The sequence below is a fragment of the Bombus huntii genome, chromosome 14 (assembly GCF_024542735.1).
Source record: "Bombus huntii isolate Logan2020A chromosome 14, iyBomHunt1.1, whole genome shotgun sequence".
Taxonomy (NCBI): Eukaryota; Metazoa; Arthropoda; class Insecta; order Hymenoptera; family Apidae; genus Bombus; species Bombus huntii.
In genome coordinates this window covers 8,975,503-8,997,377 of record NC_066251.1, presented here as the reverse complement: position 1 = coordinate 8,997,377, position 21,875 = coordinate 8,975,503, and the positions used below count along the sequence as shown (strand labels likewise).

The 21,875-nt window shown below is 37.3% G+C and overlaps 1 protein-coding gene across 5 annotated transcripts in view; it reads left to right on the top strand.

Annotated features, from left to right (window-relative positions):
* Positions 1 to 840: 840 nt before the first annotated feature.
* LOC126873059 (trehalase) overlaps positions 841 to 21,875 on the top strand; it is an 87,515-nt gene continuing 66,480 nt past the window's right edge. The window contains exons 1-8 of one of the 5 annotated variants that reach the window (XM_050633542.1): positions 841 to 1,022; positions 1,202 to 1,306; positions 2,494 to 2,560; positions 2,678 to 2,745; positions 2,866 to 2,936; positions 3,065 to 3,181; positions 12,432 to 12,462; positions 17,039 to 17,282. Coding sequence is in view for 1 of the 5 variants with exons in the window: in XM_050633539.1 (XP_050489496.1) it covers positions 17,751 to 18,073 (323 nt within the window). In the remaining 4 variants the exon portion in view is untranslated. The other 4 variants (XM_050633543.1, XM_050633544.1, XM_050633541.1 and 1 more) reach the window with 4 other exon arrangements.

Here is a 21,875-nt window from a genome sequence, read left to right as displayed (position 1 = left end):
ATACGATTGGTGTGTAGTATTTCGGATTACAATACAATTACAATACAATTAATATCGTTGAAAACTCTTTAACTTATTGTATAAAGATGACAGGTACAGCAGCACATTCACGATACTGTCCTGTCATCTGAATATTTCGATGAAAATCAGAATCTTGCAATAGGAATTTAATACAACAGCGGAAGTATCGCACATTGGAGGAATAGAATACTATATGTATATAGAAGGACAGCCGTGCCACCAGCTTTCGTTATACAATTCTGTTACATGTGCTTTTTTAGTAATAAAAGTAGAGAATAACAACGAATATTGACGAACTGTTTAAGAAAAGGACATGTTAATATAAACATGGTGCAGTAATGAAGACATTAGGCAAAGAAAGTAAGCGTTCGTACGGGACAAAGTTATAGGACATTAGTTTCAATTATGTGCCTTTAGTAATTATGCTTTAAAGTTATTGGGATCACAGAATGACAGTAGATATCTTTGTAGAGGAAGAATAATAATAATTTGAACAGGATGATTGTACTTTCCCATTTTAAAACGCTCGTTTTCTTAGGATAGCTTAATGAATTATTAATTAATTTTATAATACATATATTATTAACAATGGATTATTTATTATATATTATGTATGTAAATAGAATAATTTAATTTCTTTCTAAACCTGTTATCATTTACTTTGTATCTTTATTATTTTTACATCACAATGAGTTAATTAGAGAAGATTTCCAAGGTGTTAGAATTTCAATTTGGCGCGCGGCGTTGTGTTGAACGCACACTGATCTCTCCACCAATTAGAAATTCGCATGGTAATGCCTCTGTAGAGGGCTACTATTCCGTCGTCAACCGTCGTGGCGATGAGACGTATTTCTTCGTGTCAGATCTGTAGCGTAATCTAACCTTTCGATGGCGTCGGTTTTTCATTACTATTGTATTACTGTTTATACGTTGTGATTAATATTGTTTAATTAATGCACGTTTACTTTATCGTTTACTAAACATTTTGGTAGTAAAATCAGGTAATCACGAGACTTATTTTGTTCTTTTTTCTTTGATCGTTTATTCGATTGTCAGATTTGCCAGTAGCTTCTCGTGTCTCCTTGCAAGATAGTAATCTAGATCGGTTATCGTTTCATTTTATTATAATTGCTATTAATATCATTTGTTTGGTTAATTTCTTGGTTTTTTTAATATATAGATTGTTGGTTGATGAAAGAAAATGAAGCATAAAGAATAAACACCCCTGTCTTTTTCATGCAGATTTGGAAATGCTAAATTTATTAATTAAATAGTAGTTACAGATGTATGTATACTTTTTCATTAGATTATTGATAATATTATATATGTTTATTTCTTGATGTGCTTGTCATGTAATTTACAATTTCTTTTTCTTTTTATTAAATAACTTAAACGTAATATTTCATTGCTTCAATTCATATCATAAAATACAGTTAGAAAAGATGAAATAATTTATTTTTACATTTTTCTGCGTTTCGAACCCGACACTCTGCGGTAGTATGGATTGTAAATATGTAACATTTTTTCTGTCGGAAGAGTACGAGGTAACTGATACGTTCAAACATGTTTCAGCCAATGCAAGACCACACGCGGATTTTGCGTAGTGTTATTATACCTTGAGGCATGTTTTATTTTGGAATTTTGATTTCTTGCAAACGTTCTTGAATATTGTTAACGCGCGACATAGTTTATTATTACGAATCATGCTCTACACGTCCAAACTTTATAATTCTTACAAATCAATCGTATTACATTTGCGATATTTCTGAATATTTGCAATAGTAGAAAATACTTTTTAATTCATAAATAATGTTTTACATATATACATATATATATTTTTTATTCATACGTATATTTATAATATGTAGATATGTGAGTACACGCACACACACATATTCTATTTTTTAACAATATTTATAATACTTCTATTAATGGAATATGAAAAATAATCACATATTTTTAAAAAGGGGATAGTATTTCCCTAACAAACACTCAAATACAAATAAGAAGGAAGATATGAAAATATTTTTTTACTTCTTTTTCTATTACATTAATTTACACTAATTCAGTTTTATGTCCAGAGGATTTTTATGATCGCGCGCAATATAATTGGTAGAATTACTGATTGCTCCGTAATAGATCTTCAAATATTTTTCAGAGTACACTAGCTCTAATTGATTATCGATTATCACGCGCGAAACTAGTTTTCAAATTTTATGAAGTAAATAATTTGTATGCGAAATGAGTCATTTCGCATACAATAAATGCGCGTGTTAAAGTCCTTTATTTTTTATTTTTTTAATATATATTTTTTTACAAAAATTCCTTTTTGAAATTAGAATCAGTGCTTCGTGCAAAAGGATTTAGTCTCTCCAATATTAAAGAATATAAGTATCTTGAATATCGTGCTTATTATTAACACTACATTTTCTAAGAGCAAGTTAAGAAGAAGTAATTTATGTCTTGTTACAGACTTATTATCTGAATATCTACTTCTTATTATCTGAGAGAATCTAGCAATGCTTCAATATTTAAAAGCGTAAATATCTTTATACATTGCATTTGAATTAATTTTATTTTTTTTTTATAATCAAAATTTTCTAATAGTCAATACTGCCTTTAGAAATAATTTATAATATTTCATATTTTGTTAAAGATGGTCGACATACTCTACTTCTTCCTATCTTCTGGTGGTAATCTAGCTATGCTCCAGCAGCCGAAAGTGTAAATATCTTTGTATATCATATTTCAATTAATACTATTTCCCATCTTATCATTAAACTTTTCCAATAATCAACACTATATCTTTAGGGATAAATTGTAATATTCTGCATTTTGTTAAAGATGTTTCACACCCTTCTGTGCTTTTTCCTATTCTCTGGGGAGGATCTAATGGTGTTTCAGAAGTCAAAATTGTAAGTATCTTCGCATACTATATTATATTTCAATCAATCTGGCCGAAGTTTTTCTATTGATGTAGAACTCTCTGAAATAATTGACATTGTACATTTAAGAATAACTGTAACGTTCCACATTTTTTTAGAAATTTTTCACAGCCGTCGTCCTCGTCGAATTTGATGGTCCATGCTTGATAACGACCATCGTGATGATTTCTTCTGGGCTACTGCAATATTGATGGTAATATCCTCGGTGTTCAATGGTGAGTCGCATACATTTTTATTCTTCCAGTCATTTAATCATGTCGTAGGATGAAAGATACGAGTCGACACGTGTGATTGGCTGTATTTTTCGTCGAATTTTTTGCGAGCATACTGACCGCTGGTATTTATTGTACCCATAAATAATAACACATAGTTTTGTGATTTATTTATTAGTTCAGAATAGGTTTTGTTGCACATCGCGGTTTTTGATAGTTAATTCAAACGCATGTATTTGAGAATTTATAAAATTAAAACGTGTTCAATATGAATATTTATAAAAACTAAATATTCATGCAAATATACATCTATATAAATATAAATGGTAAAGTAAGCTATGAATATAAATCTAAAATATGAAATAAATTTGAAATATCAAATATTGATGTAACTTCATTTGAGTATTTAGTAGCAGGGAAATCGGATATTTTCCGACTTCATTACTATCAAAGCTGCAATTATTACACTATAGTAATAACAATAGACACTATCGTTATTATTGGATGTAGTAAGTAATTTTCAATTTCATGTTTCTGTTTTATGAAACTATTGAGTTATTTAATTATTTGACTTCTACATTATAAGCTTCAATAGAACTGAATACATAAAGATATTAAAGTTCAATTTCCGCCACACGAATGTATGATATTTTAAGTACAAGAAGAAATTTCGCGACAGAGTTGATTTTTATATCAAAGCAATAAGTTTGAAAATTTCTTTTGTGTCTTCGAAAATGTACTTTAATGAGAAAATTGCCTGAAATTATTTTTATCAATATTAAATTTAGTATCAATTATCTCATTGATATTTGTCCTTCTTCTAATAAGTATATTTCTTACTTGCTGCTAATTTTTTTCAATTAAGTGTTAAAATTTCAATAATATAATAAAGTAGATGTAATTAAGTAAAATTAATAAGTTAGAGTTATTACAATGTAAAATAAAGTAATAAAATACAAATTTAAAGAATATTAGTCTGCCAAATACAAAGTATAATATAACAGACAAGCCAATCAGCTTTTTAATTCAAGATTTTTAGATTTAACCGCTTCCGTATCCACTGTCAGGATCTCACTCACGTGTCCAGATGCTATTTGAGTGGGAGAAAGACCATAGGTACGATGATCATATATCGAATAATTTGCTAGGTCGATGATGTGTTAGTGTATCGTGCACGACATATTTTCCACATGTGTATCTGTGGTTAGATTATGGAATTGTGTCATTTTGACTTTTAATTCATTTACTATAATTTCAACCATAAAATAAGATTCATACAAATAATAATCTAATTGCAATGTGCAATAACAGTATCAGATCCAATATTAAATAACCAGATTACAGATAGCGATATTATTAATCGTATTATTATATTTTATATCATTTGTGTCAGTAATATAATTTTCTTAAGAATATGTATGAATACTTAGAATTAAAGTAAAGATTTACACGGGTCTTATCATATTCCTTGCAATGTTTACTAGCCATCGTCAGTCGATTACAGGAAATAGTACGTGCATTAGGGTGTGCAAGTTGTTTGTTAAACTCGACGACTGTCGGAGGCGTCTTGGAACGTCTCTTTAATGAAAATCCTTATGCCCGGGCTATGTGTGACAACTATAGAACGAGTGTATTGCTGTGTCTGTCTCTTGCCATTTTGTTAAAAATAGGACTGAATGGGATACATAGCATACTTTCTAGTATGAGTGTTAAATCATAATTAGGTAGGGCCGGGCAGCCGTAGTCTTTGTTCTAGGCATGCTTTCGCGTGTCCAACCAGTCCCAGGAAATTTGAAGGTGAAGCTGGAATGAATGGTGCATGCCACTCGTATCTGGCTTTGCCCATCGATTCTTCGACTTTTGCGATCGTGGTCGTGAGTAGGATTCCAAACTAATGTTTATCTATTGCGCGAGCGTGCATGTGCGAACATACAGCGATCATTATGATTGTTGCTCGATCATGTGTCTTTGAATCGGTTTTCACAATTTATATTTTTATTCCTACGTTATAAATTATTTTTTGTTTCGCAATCAGAAAGCTTCGAACTAGATTTAAGTTTCAGCAGGCATTGCACCCGAAGAAAAAAGAGGCTACGACCCAAAGAGACCCGAAAAATTTTCCATAGAGGAGGATTCTGGATCATGCAAAGCATGGAAAGCCATTCTCATTACTATTTTGTTACTATGCTCGTTTTTAATATCTGCAGTTGTAGTATTTTTCTTCTTTTTTGGAGGAGGAGGGGGCAATGTATATGTCTCTCTTTGTTTTTATATTTCTATTTTTTTTTTGTTAGTGTTGTGAAATATGATAAAGTGTGGATAAAGACACATACACATGTGTATCTCATGCTATATCCATTTACCTTATTGTATTTAGATCCTTAGATAGATAAAAACCTTAAACAAATCATTAGATTTTTATAAGGATAAGGTGTATAACATTTTCAGATCTGTGATAGGACCTATACAATATTTTAAGTTGACAGAGATCCATGGTATTTCAGGATATACAGAAAGGTAGTCAAGCTTAGAAGGTACATTAATCCCACACGACACCCCTTTCCTTTTTTCTTGTTATAATTAGATACTTATATATATATATAAGACAGTTCGGATTTATTGTAAAATAAGGATAAATTTATGGTTAGGAAGGATGCTTTTGAGTTAGAAAGCTAGTTATTTTATTGGTAGATGAGAATAAATTTAAAATTAAAAATTGAGATAGGTATTTTTTTGCTACAGAGTTGCTTAATAGTTACTTTTTAGTGGAGATCTTATACGATATGTATATTGTTAGGGAGGGATAAATTTACGGTTAGAAAATCTGTTTCTGAGTTAAGCAGTTAATGAATAGTTATTTTTTAGTGAAGATTTTATACGATATGCGACACGATAACTACTACTACTATCTACTAAATACAATAATTAATTGTGTATTTATTTATGATATATTAATAGCTAAGTGCATGTGTAATTACTGATGGTTAGCATATGTAGTTAGTAACTAAGTAATGGAGTAATGTAATAATGTAATAAAGTAGTTAATAAATATATAAATCATTTGTAAAACATTTAATTCTGTTTTCCTCATCTTACACTCGTTAATTGTCAGTTACTCTATAATTTTTTTAACCGCGTATGAAACAGTATCTCATATAGAATTACATAATTAGTTTAAAATTTAATTTTTTGATTAATTTTCCCTGCCAGTTTTCCTTGAATCTTTTTTTATTGCATGTTTTGCATAACGATCAAGAGACTGAACGTTTTGCAAACGCACGCTGTGAGGAGAATTTTTTTACATACTAATGTTCCAAATTTAGTTTCGATGTTTGCTCATAAAAGAAAGGTGGATGGACCAGTATATTGTCATCCCAGTAAGCCCTTCGAGAGTCTCAAATCGCAGTACCTTCACTTAGTGAGACTTGGGCAATCGTATTATTACTAACACGATTACTAATTGTGTCATTATATGCAACCGCTTCCTTTAAGTTTATTAACTTAATTTTATGAAATAATAGTATTATTTCTCATTTTGTCAATTTCGTATCATCACATTTGATGGGAAACTTTTTGTTAGAGATTATAGTTAATAGCCATAATACAATTAGGCATTTTATAGCAAATAATATGAACTGATTGGCTACGATTGCAATTATATTTTTATATAATTAGAATTCAGAATTATTTAAATATGTATTAAAAACCGTGAAGATTACATCAGTTGTTAATTAATTTCATTTCTGCAACTTTCGTCCCACTTTCATTCCAATATACTTCCTATCTAGTAAAATGGAAGTCACAGCAGAGATGTAAAATGCGAAAACAACGGTAAATAGGATAGCATGTTGCTTCCTAGATAATTTACGAAGCTACTCGTGCAAATCGTTACCTCGATTCAAAAGATTAATGAACAAGCTTCGTCAAATTAGTTCCTCCCCATTGTATCCGAATAAACAGAGAAGATATAATTAGTTGGGCCGAAATAACACAGCCTTCGGGCGTGTAAACTTCTATTAGTCTTGCTGCTTTATGTTAATTAGCATTTTGTGTAATTCTACTGTGTGACGTATTTGAAATTATAAGGTTTTTCGTTAAATAACTATCGATGTAATCGCTGGAAAATTCTGTACCTTTTATACAACGTTTCCACGACGAAAATCTTAGTTCCCTAATTTTCAAAATTTCATTTCATTCATTTATCACGATTCGTTGAATATCTTTTGAATATCTTTTCTTGTATTAGTTAATTAATATCCTCTTTCGGTATACACGGTAATAACATAAGATGTAGAAGCATAATAGGGAATGTTAATAGGAATAAACAGAAATATAGAAAAAATAGAAGTTCGAAAGAGTTCAATAAGTATCATGGAAACGATACTTCTATTAGACACAGAGAAATGGAAGGTAATATCAGTGTATAAAAGAGGTGTAGCAACAAAATTATTGGAAATATTAGAAGAAATAGGGTAGCAAAAAGATACCGAAGAAAATCTGTTATTCAGAGGCGACTTTAACGCTAAAAAGAGAGCCCAATGGGAAGTGCTATGGAACGGTGAGAAGGAGGATAGACCAAGGAACTCCAAAGATAAACACGCGAACGGCCAAGGAGAACAGCTCATAAGATTAATAGACAAGATGGGTTAAAGCATCCTCGGTGGTAATATAGAGGGTAATATTGACCGAGATCACACCTCTGCCGTGATAATGGATACCTCGGCAATAGATTATGGAATACCGAATGAGGCAACGTGGGAAAAGATAACGTGCAGAAGAGTAGCGTGCAGAATAGAATCGTTTTCATTTAGAAATAATTGCGAAGACGTTCATAGAGAAGAAAAGGGTGGAAGAACATTTGTCGGTAAACGGAATCAAGAAATGCAAGGAAAGATCAGAAATATTAAGATTCGAGGAAAGTGAGTTTTACAAGATGAAATAGCCGAACAAGAAGCATATCGATATTTAAATATCGTTGGACAAACAGCGTATAAAATAGTTGTAGGTTAATTTCGAATACCTATAAAACTCAATATATCTCCTCTATAGAAAATTGTCTTTCCAACAACTTTTCAAAATATTATAAAGCGATAGAGCTCGTTAAATAACGCTGACCAAGAATCAAATCCACCATACGAATTTCATGTAAAGAGGAATGAGCAGATAGCACAGAGTGTGCAAGAAACAAATTGCATTTTCAGATTTATCCTCAACGAAAGAAGTGCTGCAAACAAATGCGCATCACGAAACTAGAATGATATTTCTGCGGACTCACATCCATTCCCACCCTTCAAAACAATCCCATTTCCGTTGGAAGAAAAAACAATGAGATAGAGAAAACTTAATCTTGCACATAAAACTCGACCGCTTGCTCACATATGTACATATATAGAAGGAAAAATTCCCTCACCTCAGTGAGCAGCGGCAAGAAAGCTGCTTTGCATCGAGTAGAAATCCAATTTCGAAGCGGAAAAAACGCCCGGAATCCGATTCTGCGAATAACAGATCGATAACGCGACGCCGGAACAAGTAGCATCTCTCTTTCACTATTACGTATCCCACTGATGGAGGACGAAAGAACCAGTTTTAATCTGGAAGGGACGGATCAAGTGTGATCGACAAATGTCCGATGGTGAAAACGTTCACACCAGGTTGGATTAGCGAGATTAGTTAAATTCGGGGTAACATGTGTCCCTCCTATCGAGTCCCTGATCACGAATGGTAGATGTAGAAATCCAAGTTTGAAAGCATATGTAACAAGAGTAAAAGTCAAGCAACCAGAGCAACCATACAAAAAAATTTGGACATAGTATGTAGTAAAAGATTGAGTTTTTTCATTCACTAGACAAATTATGAGTACTGGGGAAACTTTGAGTTATCGTTTTCATAATTTAATAAAAAAGGTCGAATATAGTTAAAGGTTAAGATTCTTTTTATTAAATAAATAAAATGGCATTAAGAGTACTGGAAAACCTTTTAGTAATCATTTTTATAATTTTATAAAAAAAAGGTCGGTTGTAATTAAATGTTAAGATCTTTTTTATTAAATAAAAAAATTGAAATGAAGAGTATTGAAAAACTTTTAGTAACCGTCTTTGTAATTTAATAGAAAGGGTCCGGCGTAATTAAAGATTAAGATCTTGTTTATTAAATAAACAAATTAGAATTACGAATTTGAGGGAACTTCGAAGACTTCGTCGAAGATACAAGATTCGTCGAGACTTTCAAACGTCATTTCGAAAAGTATCAAATTTTTCGCCACGTGTGTTCACATTCGAAACGTTTTAGAGCGATACGTATGTGCATACTGTTATTTCCGATATCGTGTAAATCGGAAATAATGAATGTAGATATGGAAGTTTGGAGAGATACGTGCCAGGGGTGAAAACCGTGAAAACGAGATTGCAACTGATCCAGATTGCGCCTAGGGACGACATCGAAGCTGGGGTATTTGGACTGAACGCGAATCACGTGTCGCCAGTCAATGGCAGAATTCATGAAGTGTATCTGTAAACAGTGGGTGAGGGACTGAGGAGAGCTATCAGGAAGACGAAGAAAGGTGACAAAGGAATTGTAAGATCGGACGAAATAGTAAGGTAGAAAAAAGGAGAGGAGGGAGGAAAAAGAAAATTCGGAGCGATAAGTTTACGTAGGCAGCTGGAAAAGCACGCTCGAATAGCGGAGTCAGGAAGTTCGGAAATTCCAACAAGGTTTAAGTTACCCGAGATTTGGCCAAGCTTGACGGGAATTTTGATTTCGGCGAGCAAAGGAGGTGGGTTTCTTTTGACTCGACGGAAGCTGCTGGACAGAAGTTTCTCCTATGCCGAGGGTAAGGATGGGATAGAGGTGGATAAGGAAGGATATCTAGTTAATCAGTAGGATTTTAAGTTCGGATAGTTGCATGGAAAGATAGGGATTCTGAAAGCTTCTAAAACAGTAATTGTGTATTCTAGATTCAACATAGAATTTGATAGCGTTTTATTGTTTAATTGCCGTTTCGCGTAATGGCACTATTTTTCTTTGGAACTTATAAGTCTCTCAAGATGTAATATTTCATTCAATTAATGAAAAATATATCGAACCAGAAAAGAATTTTAGTGAAAGCTTAAACTCAGGAAAAAGTGAAATCACATGCCAGAGACGTAATTATAGTACGAAGTGCTAATTGTGAATTTATTGGTTGTCAGTTTGCAATATTATAACATACAGTTTCACCTAATAATTCGGTCTAGTGTGACCGAATAATTGCGGGTTGAAATTACAACTGAAATGTCGGTAATTAATTAATTTAAATGAGGTAACAAGCGGAATAATTCATGTCAAATTGAAATTCATTAACGAAATATCCTTCTTGCCGCAGAAATGGTTAATTTACAAATGTGGATTCGTTTCAAAATTCCCAAAGGTATAGATCCGAATTTGCCTTAAGCCACGAGGCAAAAATCATATGATAATGTGAGGTCCGCGCGGTCTTCTTTGTCGATTAATTCATCGAACTTCTTGAATGCGCTTTAAACTTTTGGAATTTGTCGATCTCGGTGATTTGTCCTCAATTCTCGTTGCACAGCTTTTAACACCAGAATCACGTCTTAGAAATTCTTGAATAATTGCCAGCTGCTTCAATTCCGTATAAGAAATTAGAATTTAAAGGAATGTGCCGAGGAGCCGCGAGTGTCATAAGTATGTAAACTTCTAACGAAGATCTAGCAATAGCAGGAAATGCTGTATGCGTGTGTATATGCTCTGCTTCGAAACTTTAAAGAGCAAAAATAGAAGTATGAAGAATCGGATAATGAATATCGGAGTGCAATGCCGAAATTACGATTCTTATAAAAAAAAAAGCTAAAACGCACGCGTTTTATTACATGAGTTAACTGACAAGAAAGGATATTTTTTCGCAGTGTGCTAATTTTAAAGTTTCATGATGGAATGTAGTCATAGAAATTCTAGGGGAATGGTGATCGCTTAGATGAAAGCACAAAAGAAATATCTGATTGACAGAAGCTGTTCGTAAAACACGGAATCGAGTTAAAGACCTAAGCTTAGGCTCAAGGCAAGCGAGCCAAGTTAGTTTTATGTTTCTTCCGGAGGTAGTAAAGCGTAGAGAGATACGAAGATTGTTGTTTGACAAGTTTGATTCTATTGCTATGATTCGAATGCTATCATATGAAACGAAGAATGTAACTCAGAATAAAAAAGTTCCTTATATTTAGTTTTGAAATTTCATATATATAGATAATTTTTCCAATGAAACTTTCTGCACTTTTAAAAAGTGAATACCTACAGTAAAGTTTTTTAAACTTCATTCTTTCAATTTTAATTAAACGCTTTAAAAGGTCGTATCCTTTTTACATCGAAACTCTTCCACCGAAGTTTTTTTCGTCTTTCTTTCATTTGACTTTATTGAAATATTCTATGAAATTAAAAATCAATCAATCGTACAGTCATAAGCTTCGTTAAAGAATTTATCGTCAAGAGAACATTCATTAATGCAGAATCCCAAAACACCAATTGCCAACGCCCAGCTCGATCGTACCATTTTTCTATCAGGTTTTAATTGTACTTCCCATAGAGAGAATTCATTGGGAATTTATGAATACGATTCCTTGCAGGCAATAAAGTTCCTGGAGATTCCGTTACAACGCGTAAAATATAATACATTTGATGAAATACTGAAGAAAATACCAATAACTTCTTCAATTTTCTCTTATAACACAGAACTTTTTCAAAAGTGTAGAACGTTGTCAAAATTGACTAAAGGGTGTGCGATATTCTTCAAACTTCTCCCAATAAAATGTTTCTAATCATGTAACTAGTATGAGTAGAAAACTTTTAATCCTTGAAGATATATTAACAAGATATATTTGAACTTTTGTTCGTATAAGTTGATATTATGAAAGGGCATTGGAAATATTAAGTAAAATGAATTTTTATTCAAATATTTCACTTCTAAAAAATACGTATAATATAATTTATTGAAGGATTAAACTGAATACTTGAAATTTATATTTCCGAAATAGCCAAAATTTTAGTTTTTCTACAGTTTTAGTTTTCATATCGCATGTTTATTAGAAAATATAAAAAATTTTTTTATATTGCTTCCTATAAAGTTCCACTCGTATTGTTATAACGGCATATTTCCATTTTTCCGCTGCCTCGGGAAATTCCAATTCTTTTTAAAATATTGTATCAATCACGCTTGTGTTTCAGAAATGGGATTGTAAAATATGGTAATAATAAAATATTTTTACAGAATATTACAGTAACGCAGAATAGACGATTTGGTGAGTACCTGCAATTTTTTTAAAATTGTAATATATTGAAAAGCGCTGTTTAAAAGTTAAAATATCATTAAAAGACGTCATAAATAATTCTAGTGACGTGCGTTCAATTTTACTTTAAAACTGAAGATGAATCTAACTTGAAACTAACTGTTACGTCGCGTAACACTCTACCTAGCCCAGGCCACACACCGCGGGCAATATGGCAACCAGATGTCTTCGGATACTCACTGCGTACCCTCAACAGTCTCAAGTACCTTTCATAAATCTCATAGATTTCCTAGTAGAGGTCCTTCAAACCAAACAAACGTGTTTCGGAAGAATTTCCAAAGACTATTGTCTACCACGGCTTGACAAGGGAAAGTTAGTTTTTCTCACGTATGATGCAACTTTCCTCCCACTAACCACTTTCTCTCGAGGGCGGGTAAGACCCTTCGTTTAACCAATTAACAACGAAGCCTATTCCCTCACTCTCTTAACTAACATCGGCACCAACAAATCCGATGGTCCCGTGCGCTAGACACACCCATCCTTAGCTTTCCTCCGACACAGCATCGTCTCCCAAGACAGTACTGATTTTACATCCTTCGAACGGTCAACATCCTTCCACCGGGTATACACACCCGCAGATCAGTCACTCACTCATCTCGTACATACGCATCAGCGTAACTGTCTTCGTTATAAGTTGTTGGAATAAACGGTGAAATATAACTTACTATTGTGTCATATTCATTTAACCACCTCTGTTATCTTAATCGAAACAGGGGAACGACTACTTCGCGGCGTCGATTCACCGAATCGTAGCGAGAATTTACGCCTCTCGCTGACGCGTTTTCCTCGCGACCGCGTCTCTCCGCGAACGGTCGTAACATTTGGTCCTTCGAGCCGGATTCAGTGACAAGTGAAAAGTGTGGGCACGTAACCGGTCGAATCATTCGATCCTCAAAGCCGCATCACGCGTCAAGTGAAAAGCGCATACCAGTGACACCCACTATCATACAGTGCCACGTGAATCCAACATAACCAGCAGCGGAAGCGTTACCCCCCAGCGAGGTCAGTAACGTCAAGGATCGTCACCCTTGAAGAGGTATAATTCAGTGGTCGAAACGCAACTACGCAACCTCCTGCCGCAACTGGACAATCTTCAACAGAAGTAAGTTATAACCATTCCACTCTCAATTATATAACAAACAATGGCAACCGGAAACGAACTTACCGCCTTGCGTCGACGCCGGGGTCATTGTATCGGCCACTTTACACGCTTATCGAAAAAACTGGACGAAATTGAACAATCCGGCTGTCCGCGAGAGAACGAGCTAATTCAAATCAAAAATCATCTGGAAACATACGAGACGGAGCTCCGCGCCATTCAAAACGAGATGGTAAGCATAGATGAGGAAGAGATCGAGCGCGGCCTCGAGATAGCCGACGAGTACGAGAAATTAGAACTCCGATTAACTACTCAACTGAGCAACCTACGACTAACTACGACGTCACAATCGACAAACGACGAATCAGCTGCCGGTCGCGAGTTTGCTTCGCTTAAACTGCCGGAGATGCGAATACCCACATTTGATGGCACGCTCGAGGATTGGCAGTCATTTTACGATTCCTTCTCGTCAACGATAGATCAAAACGAACAACTAACACCAGTCCAAAAATTCTATCACCTCCGATCAGCCTTGACTGGGAGGGCCGCGCGAAGTATACAATCGCTAGCCATCACCGAGTCAAACTATGCCATCGCCGTTGACGTACTTAAGGAAAAATTCGACTGCCACCGTCAAATCTGCATGCGCCACCTAGACTTGCTTTTCGACTATCCGAAAATAGTTAAAGAGACACCCGAAGCCATAGATAACTTTCTCGAGACGGTCAAGATAAATCTCCAAGCGTTAGAGAACCACGGTGAACCAATCACATCAAACACCGTCCTTATCAAATTATTTACATGGAAGCTACCCCCAGCCATCATTCGCAAATGGCAATGCACATTACCGGACAAGAAAATGCCGTCATACACGCACTTGATGGACTTCTTACAAACAAGGACAAACGGCGATCAAACGAACGCTCCAACATCAATGAGAAAAGGGGATACCTACCAACACACTCGTCACCGACAAAACGTACGGCATGAACGAACACACATTACAGATCGGATGTGGATGTGTCCGACCTGCAAAGGATCTCACGAACTCAGATATTGCAAGGTTTTTAAGGCCAAATCGGCTACAAAACGCCTCGAAGTTGTAAAACGGGCATCGCTCTGTATAAATTGCTTAGGCAGAGGTCATTCACTCACCCAATGCACATCCGGTTCATGTCACATGTGCGGGCAACGCCATCACACATGTTTACACCAAGCGCTCACTCAGGTCAGTCCACGGGTTTCAAGCGATCGGGCCTCAAGCGATCGGTATTCAAGCGATCGGTATTCCAGCGGTCGGTCAACGAGCGGTCGGTCGTCTGGAGATCGATCGTCGGGCGGTCGTTCGCTGCACAACCGATCCTCTAATGGACGATCTCCACATGAATCTCGATCATCGTGGAACAAAGGCACCGACCGAAGCTCATCGCCCAAACACCAATCGAAGACGAGGAAGAATTAAATAACCAAACCTGCGCATTCCTAGCCGCTCTACGCCGATTCAGCTCTCGGCGAGGATACTGCGCGAAAATCATCACAGACAACGGCACCAACTCCGTCAAGGCTAACAGGGAGTTGCTGGAAATTCGGACCCCATGGCAGTCCGACGAACCCAAGAAAAGGGGCACAAGTTTTCTCGACGGCCGGCAGATACAATGGATTTTCAACCCTTCAAATTCGCCATCCCGTATCACTCAATCCGAGTGATCTCCCTATCCTCATTCCCGGTCACTTCCCAATAGGTGATGCACTAACGAGTTTACGGGAGCGTGATTTCAGGACAGCTTTACCATGCCGGCATCCAGTTGGCAGCGTATCCACCCGATCAAGCACCACTTCAGGAGCTGAGGGAATCATAAGGAACGCTACCGTGCACACGACAAGTCCCAATCACGACGTCCAACGGTCATTCTCTACCAAGAATCATCACTAAGAGAATGCGATTCGAGCGGATCATCGGGGGGAGTCCAGCCTCCCAATCAACCTCAAACCTCCGCACCGCACTTGATGAATCTTCACCAAGAATCACCGACGTTCCCTTCGACGATACTTCCTGGGCCGAGGTGTTTAACGACACTTCCAGAAGCAAGATTCACGACACTTCTTGGGTCGTAAATTTCACCTGGAAATCGCTCGGCATCGACGAGGAAGACGGTGATCTAGACTACAAGGGAGACAACGTGCCATCCAGGCCACGGGCCTTCGGCCGCATCGTCAAGTTCACCCTGGGGACGACAGCATCATCCAGACGGCTGTGGTTCACACGGCAAGGAGCATCTTGGATCGAGGTGCCCCGCAGCTCGCCCTACCATCGAGCCAAGCCGATCCAGCAGAATACGGGCCATCAACAATCAACATGGAGTTGGGCGGCAGCTCCAATTAACTTCACCTTTACAGAACTTTTGATCGGTACCCTCTCAACGGGGGGAGTATGTTACGTCGCGTAACACTCTACCTAGCCCAGGCCACACACCGCGGGCAATATAGCAACCAGATGTCTTCGGATACTCACTGCGTACCCTCAACAGTCTCAAGTACCTTTCATAAATCTCACAGATTTCCTAGTAGAGGTCCTTCAAACCAAACAAACGTGTTTCCGAAGAATTTCCAAAGACTATTGTCTACCACGGCTTGACAAGGGAAAGTTAGTTTTTCTCACGTATGATGCAACTTTCCTCCCACTAACCACTTTCTCTCGAGGGCGGGTAAGACCCTTCGTTTAACCAATTAACAACGAAGCCTATTCCCTCACCCTCTTAACTAACATCGGCACCAACAAATCCGATGGTCCCGTGCGCTAGACACACCCATCCTTAGCTTTCCTCCGACACAGCATCGTCTCCCAAGACAGTACTGATTTTACATCCTTCGAACGGTCAACATCCTTCCACCGGGTATACACACCCGCAGATCAGTCACTCGCTCATCTCGTACATACGCATCAGCGTAACTGTCTTCGTTATAAGTTGTTGGAATAAACGGTGAAATATAACTTACTACTGTGTCATATATTCATTTAACCACCTCTGTTATCTTAATCGAAACAGGGGAACGACTACTTCGCGGCGTCGATTCACCGAATCGTAGCGAGAATTTACGCCTCTCGCTGACGCGTTTTCCTCGCGACCGCGTCTCTCCGCGAACGGTCGTAACACTAACTGTATAAACGCAAACTAAGAAACAGAGATCCATTAAGAAAGAAGTTCAATTTAATATTTCCTAAAAATCAAAATCCAAAAACCAAAAATAACGAATAAAGAATGAATTAAAAAAGAGGAATTTAGTAATCAACCGGATCGTTACACGTATCTAACTCATGGTTTGTGCTCGGTAGTTTTTTAATTTTTTTATCATAATTGCGAATCTCACTTATGGTTTAAAATATATTATGGATTCTTTTTTGTGGCGTGTTTCCTACATTGTGTTTAGGTTTGCCAGGTTGGCACGAAATCCAGTACGGCTTCCGGAAGGGACGCTCGACGATTGACGTGGTCAGACGCGTGCGGGCACTCGCGGAGGACATGGTTTCTCGGGACGGCGTGGCACTGGCGGTCTCTCTGGATATCGTCAATGCGTTCAACTTCATGCCGTAGGACAGGATAGTGGCGGCCCTGGAGCACTTCGAGGTTCCCAGCTACCTCGTTCGGCTGATCCGAGCCTACCTCGACGACAGGTGAGTATGCTACGCCAGCAGGGAAGGGGAGGAAAGGCGGCTCGTCGAGCGCGGCGTTTCGCAGGGCTCGGTGTTGGGACCGATCCTGTGGATCATCGCGCACGACGAGGTACTGCGATGCTCCGCTGCTCCCGGGCGCAGCCATGGTGTGTTACGCGGACGACACTCTGGTCCTGGTCGGAGGTCGTGAATGGCACGAGACGTTGCGCATAGGCGAAATCGCAACGGCCTGCGCGACTCGTGCTGTGCGCGGACTGGGCCTGAGGGTCTCCCCTGCGAAGTCGAAGGCCATCTGGTTCTACGACAAGAAAAGACGAGGGATTTCTCCGCCCGGTCTGAGCATAAACATGGCAGATGAAACCGTCGGGGTGGGATCGCGGATGAAATACCTGGGTCTCGTCATCGACAGCAAGTGGACGTTCTAGCCGCACTTCGACTCCCTGATTCCGAAGGTGTCAGCGGCTGCCAATGTCTTGTGCGGCCTGCTGCCGAGCATCGGCGGGGCGAGAGTCGCGGTGCGCCGACTATAATAACGGCGGAATAACCGCCATCAGAATCGTTAGGGGATACCGAACAGTGCCTCGCGCGTCGGCGACCGCTCTAGCCGCGCCCCCCTGCCCCGTGGGAGCTTCGGACACTGGCGCTCAAAAGAAGATACGCCCGCTGGAGAGTATGGGATCCGGGAGAGAACTTGACCGAGCAGGAGGCCCCAAACGTCCTAGGAACCGCCGAGGAGGACGCGTGGGTCCAGTGGCGATCCCAGCTGATCAACGAGGGAGGCGAACATCGAGGTGCGGAGGCGGTCTTCCCAAACTTAGGCCTGTCTCGGGTTGTCTTTTCGAACGCTTCCTGCTTGCAAATCACGGATCTTCCGTTTAGATTTATGAATGCTTTAATAATCTCAAATAATTAAAGAGGAAAGAAAACTGCGTAAATGGAAAGTTATTGCTCGTGGAATGCGAAAATTATTACAATCTTTCGCTTTTAAAGTACCTACACGCGGCACGGTTCAGGGATTTCCCACTACCCATTTCGTGTTTTCTGGACATGTGGATATGCCGCCACTTGTTTATTCTACTCGGCCCAATTCGTTCATCGAAACTAATTGCTGTTTACTTATTACGAAGGGTACGTATGCAAAATCGCGATTAACATTGAACCGTAAATGTCATTAAAAACAGTCTAAATTTTTACTGCAATGCCACAATCTAATACAGTATCCAGAAATATTTCAATACATACGAAGAAAGAAATATTCAAAGTAAATTACCCATTACGGTGTAACGGTATTTATAATATGATAACCTATATACGGTATTGTAGTGATGTAGTATTATAAAATTCACATAGTGGAAAATTTGAATGAAAGCTTGCGCTTTAAAGTTTGTGAAATTGTATACCGTGAAATGTGGTCGAGCTTCTGCTCTGGGAAAAAAAGGACGTTTAAGCGAGGCCTATCATTATCCTTTCTCGCCGAAACACGACGTCCCAAAGCGGTTTAAATGCAAATGTGTTGTAAAGCCGACATGGTTCCGACTGCCCCGTTATTTGCACGTGAACATTGTTCCAATTTTAGTTTCAATCACGACACGTTATTTCTATACGTTTTTTAGAGTTACGATGAAAACGTTGAACGTTTACGAACAATGAAATTTTTCACTCTTCTCCTTAATTAATAACGAATATCAAAGAGAAAGGTACGACGGCACGCAGAAATTCACTTGTGCATTTCAAAGTGCCATATTTGTTTTTTGAGATTTTTGAAAGTGTTATTAAAGAGGTTTCATGATTGTGTTTCTGTGGTTGGAAACTCGGCGATTAAAATTTATACCGTTATTTTAACTTCATTTCCCTATACGAGTTTGTGATTAGTTTATAATTAATCCTTTGAGCTGTTAGTTTATAGGAACGAATTGAAAAGCGTCAGAGCATTTAGTAAACACATCGTACTGTTAGCCTGAGATGCTTGAAATAAATAATTTACTTTATCAAATTAATTTTATTCAAACGAGGTATATCAGAATGATGTAGAGATATGTACATAAGAAAACAAAATTACAAAAGGAACACGACATTAGTAGCTCATCTGGAATCGGACGGTTATTGAATTCGCAACTGCCAACTATAATATCGGCTTACCCAGACGCACGTTTCAAACAACAAACGAACATCCAGCTAATATCCCAAAAGTAATCTAGCGACAACCCTAAAAACGAGAGATTCCTCCCCTGATTAAGCGACGAAACAATCCCTTTAACGCTTTTAATCTTGTGGATCACACCTCCACGGACCAGTCCCCTGACATCTGACCATTCCATCTCTCATCGGCTGTTTATATTCGAAGATTAAACACATTTCTTCTGTGCGAGAGGGTTTCGAGAGAAGGTAGTTTCGATGTCTCAAAGGAAATCTCATTAAACCCGTAATTACAATTTCGCTACCTTTGCTGTTGTAATAATAAAGTACTTGGTTACCGCATAGCGAAACGCGGCTTGGAAATCCACCTCAGCTTCTCTATTTCCATCCTCGTCTCTTCGTTCGTCGTTTTCTCCGGTTTCGTATCGCCACGCTCCGTCTCTTTTCCTCTCTTCTCCTTTCCTTTCTCTAATCCGGCGTTGTTTTCTTCTTCATCCCCGTAGAAAAGTTTTTTTCAAGCTCATTTCAATTGGCGACACTGAGACTCGCTTTTGTTACACAAAATGACTCGTACTCCACCGATATTTCAAACTAACGTAAACGATCGTATTTGCCATTAGATGAATAAATTGCAATCCGTATAAATACTAATGGCGCGGCCGCGTGGATCGTGGAAATAAAGAAGCACATTAATACGCAATCAGGCAAACGCCGGATATCTCTAACGCGGTCTGAATAACATTAATTTTGTACGGCGGTAAGTGTCTCGGCAATTTCGTGATTTTTATATGCGAAAAATAGTAGAATTTTATAGGAAAGCTAGGAATTGGTGGAATTTCGTTATGCTGACGAATTTTGGAAAATGGTAGAAGTTTCATTAGATTTCATTTTTGCAAAGTGATAGCATTGAAAAAGCTGTAGGATGGTAGCAATTTTATGACGCTGATGCATGTTCAAAATTGATGGAATTCTGTTGAACTAAAATTTGCTAGAATTTCTGGAATTATTTCTGGACTAATCTAACAAATCGTTGTTAGATTTCAATTGTCAAAAGTTTCATTTTGTATCGCGTTATAGGATTAAAGAAATCGTTGGGTTATTAAATCGTTGCACGTAAGCTGTAGTGACATTTTCGGTTATTCTGCGTTTCTTGGTAAAGGTGGACGATAATAGAATCTAATAATACTGGAATGCGTTAGAAAATGCTTGAATCTTATAGATGAGGATTTCATAATGCGAGAATTTCGAGTGAAAAAAATGAATGTCGTCCTGCTTCTGGAGAGGAAATATGACTCGATGTTGTGACGTTGAATTCACATGTTTGCTATTTAATTAACAGTATGTGAAACTCTAAACTAGATCATCTTCCTCCGCTCGGACGGCTTTAATCGTCGTTTCAATTACTACGTATTATCAGACGATATCGAAGCTTATCCATTACCTGAACATTAAATGCGCTTCATCAGAGCAGGACGCTTTCTACCAACGCACAAAAAAAAGCCGAAAGAAATAATTTTTCTTCCGATCGAAGATTAATTTCCACTCTTGATTGCTCATAAGCGTCTATTTAGTCCTCGTCCTGACGCTTCTACTCTTGTCCTTGTTCTGACGCTTCTACTTTTGTCCTCGTCCTGACGCTTCTACTTTTGTCCTCGTCCTGACGTTTTTACCTTTATTTTTGCCAGACTTTTTTTATCATCTGTGTAAACGCGTGCCATTGTATTGCAATTATTACTGTAATTACTATGCCGATACCAAGAATAATGATTCTTGGAACTATTTTTCAAATCAACGGAAAGATAAGGATAGAAAGAAAAAACGTAATTTATATACATACATAGGATGGGACGACAATCGTAGGGAGCGATTCTATATGAAAAGATAAGTCGAAAGTATATAGATAAAATATTTTCCTACGACGCTCTGTTTCAGAGAAAATCGAGTCTAAAAATTTGTAAAGTATACTTTAACGTGGCTAAATACCAACTAGGTTGAATAAACAATTCACAAAAGGTTATTATACATGTGAAAATGAGTAAAAAATGTAAAATAAAATTTTTCTGTTTAAAGACTTATCAAGAAAATAAATTTTAAACGTGTTTAATTACGAACTGATCTGGTACACGCACATGATACATTTTCAAATTTATTTTTCTTAAGAATAAAGCATCTTATGAAAAAATGTTATGCTACATTTGTTACTTATTTTCTAAGTTAGTTTGAATTCTTCTCGACTATTTATTCTTGTTCAGTTCCGAATTAGTTAAATTTTGTCAAGTTGATTTTCTCGAAAACAAAGCATCGAATGAACATATGTTGTAGCTAATTTATTTTTTATTTTTCACGTAGAATCACCACATGCTCGGTTGTACTACGATTACCGCCCCACCCTGTATTTTGCTAAGATCACAATAAAGTTTGACATTTATTAATAGTAATATTAATAATATTCATTTA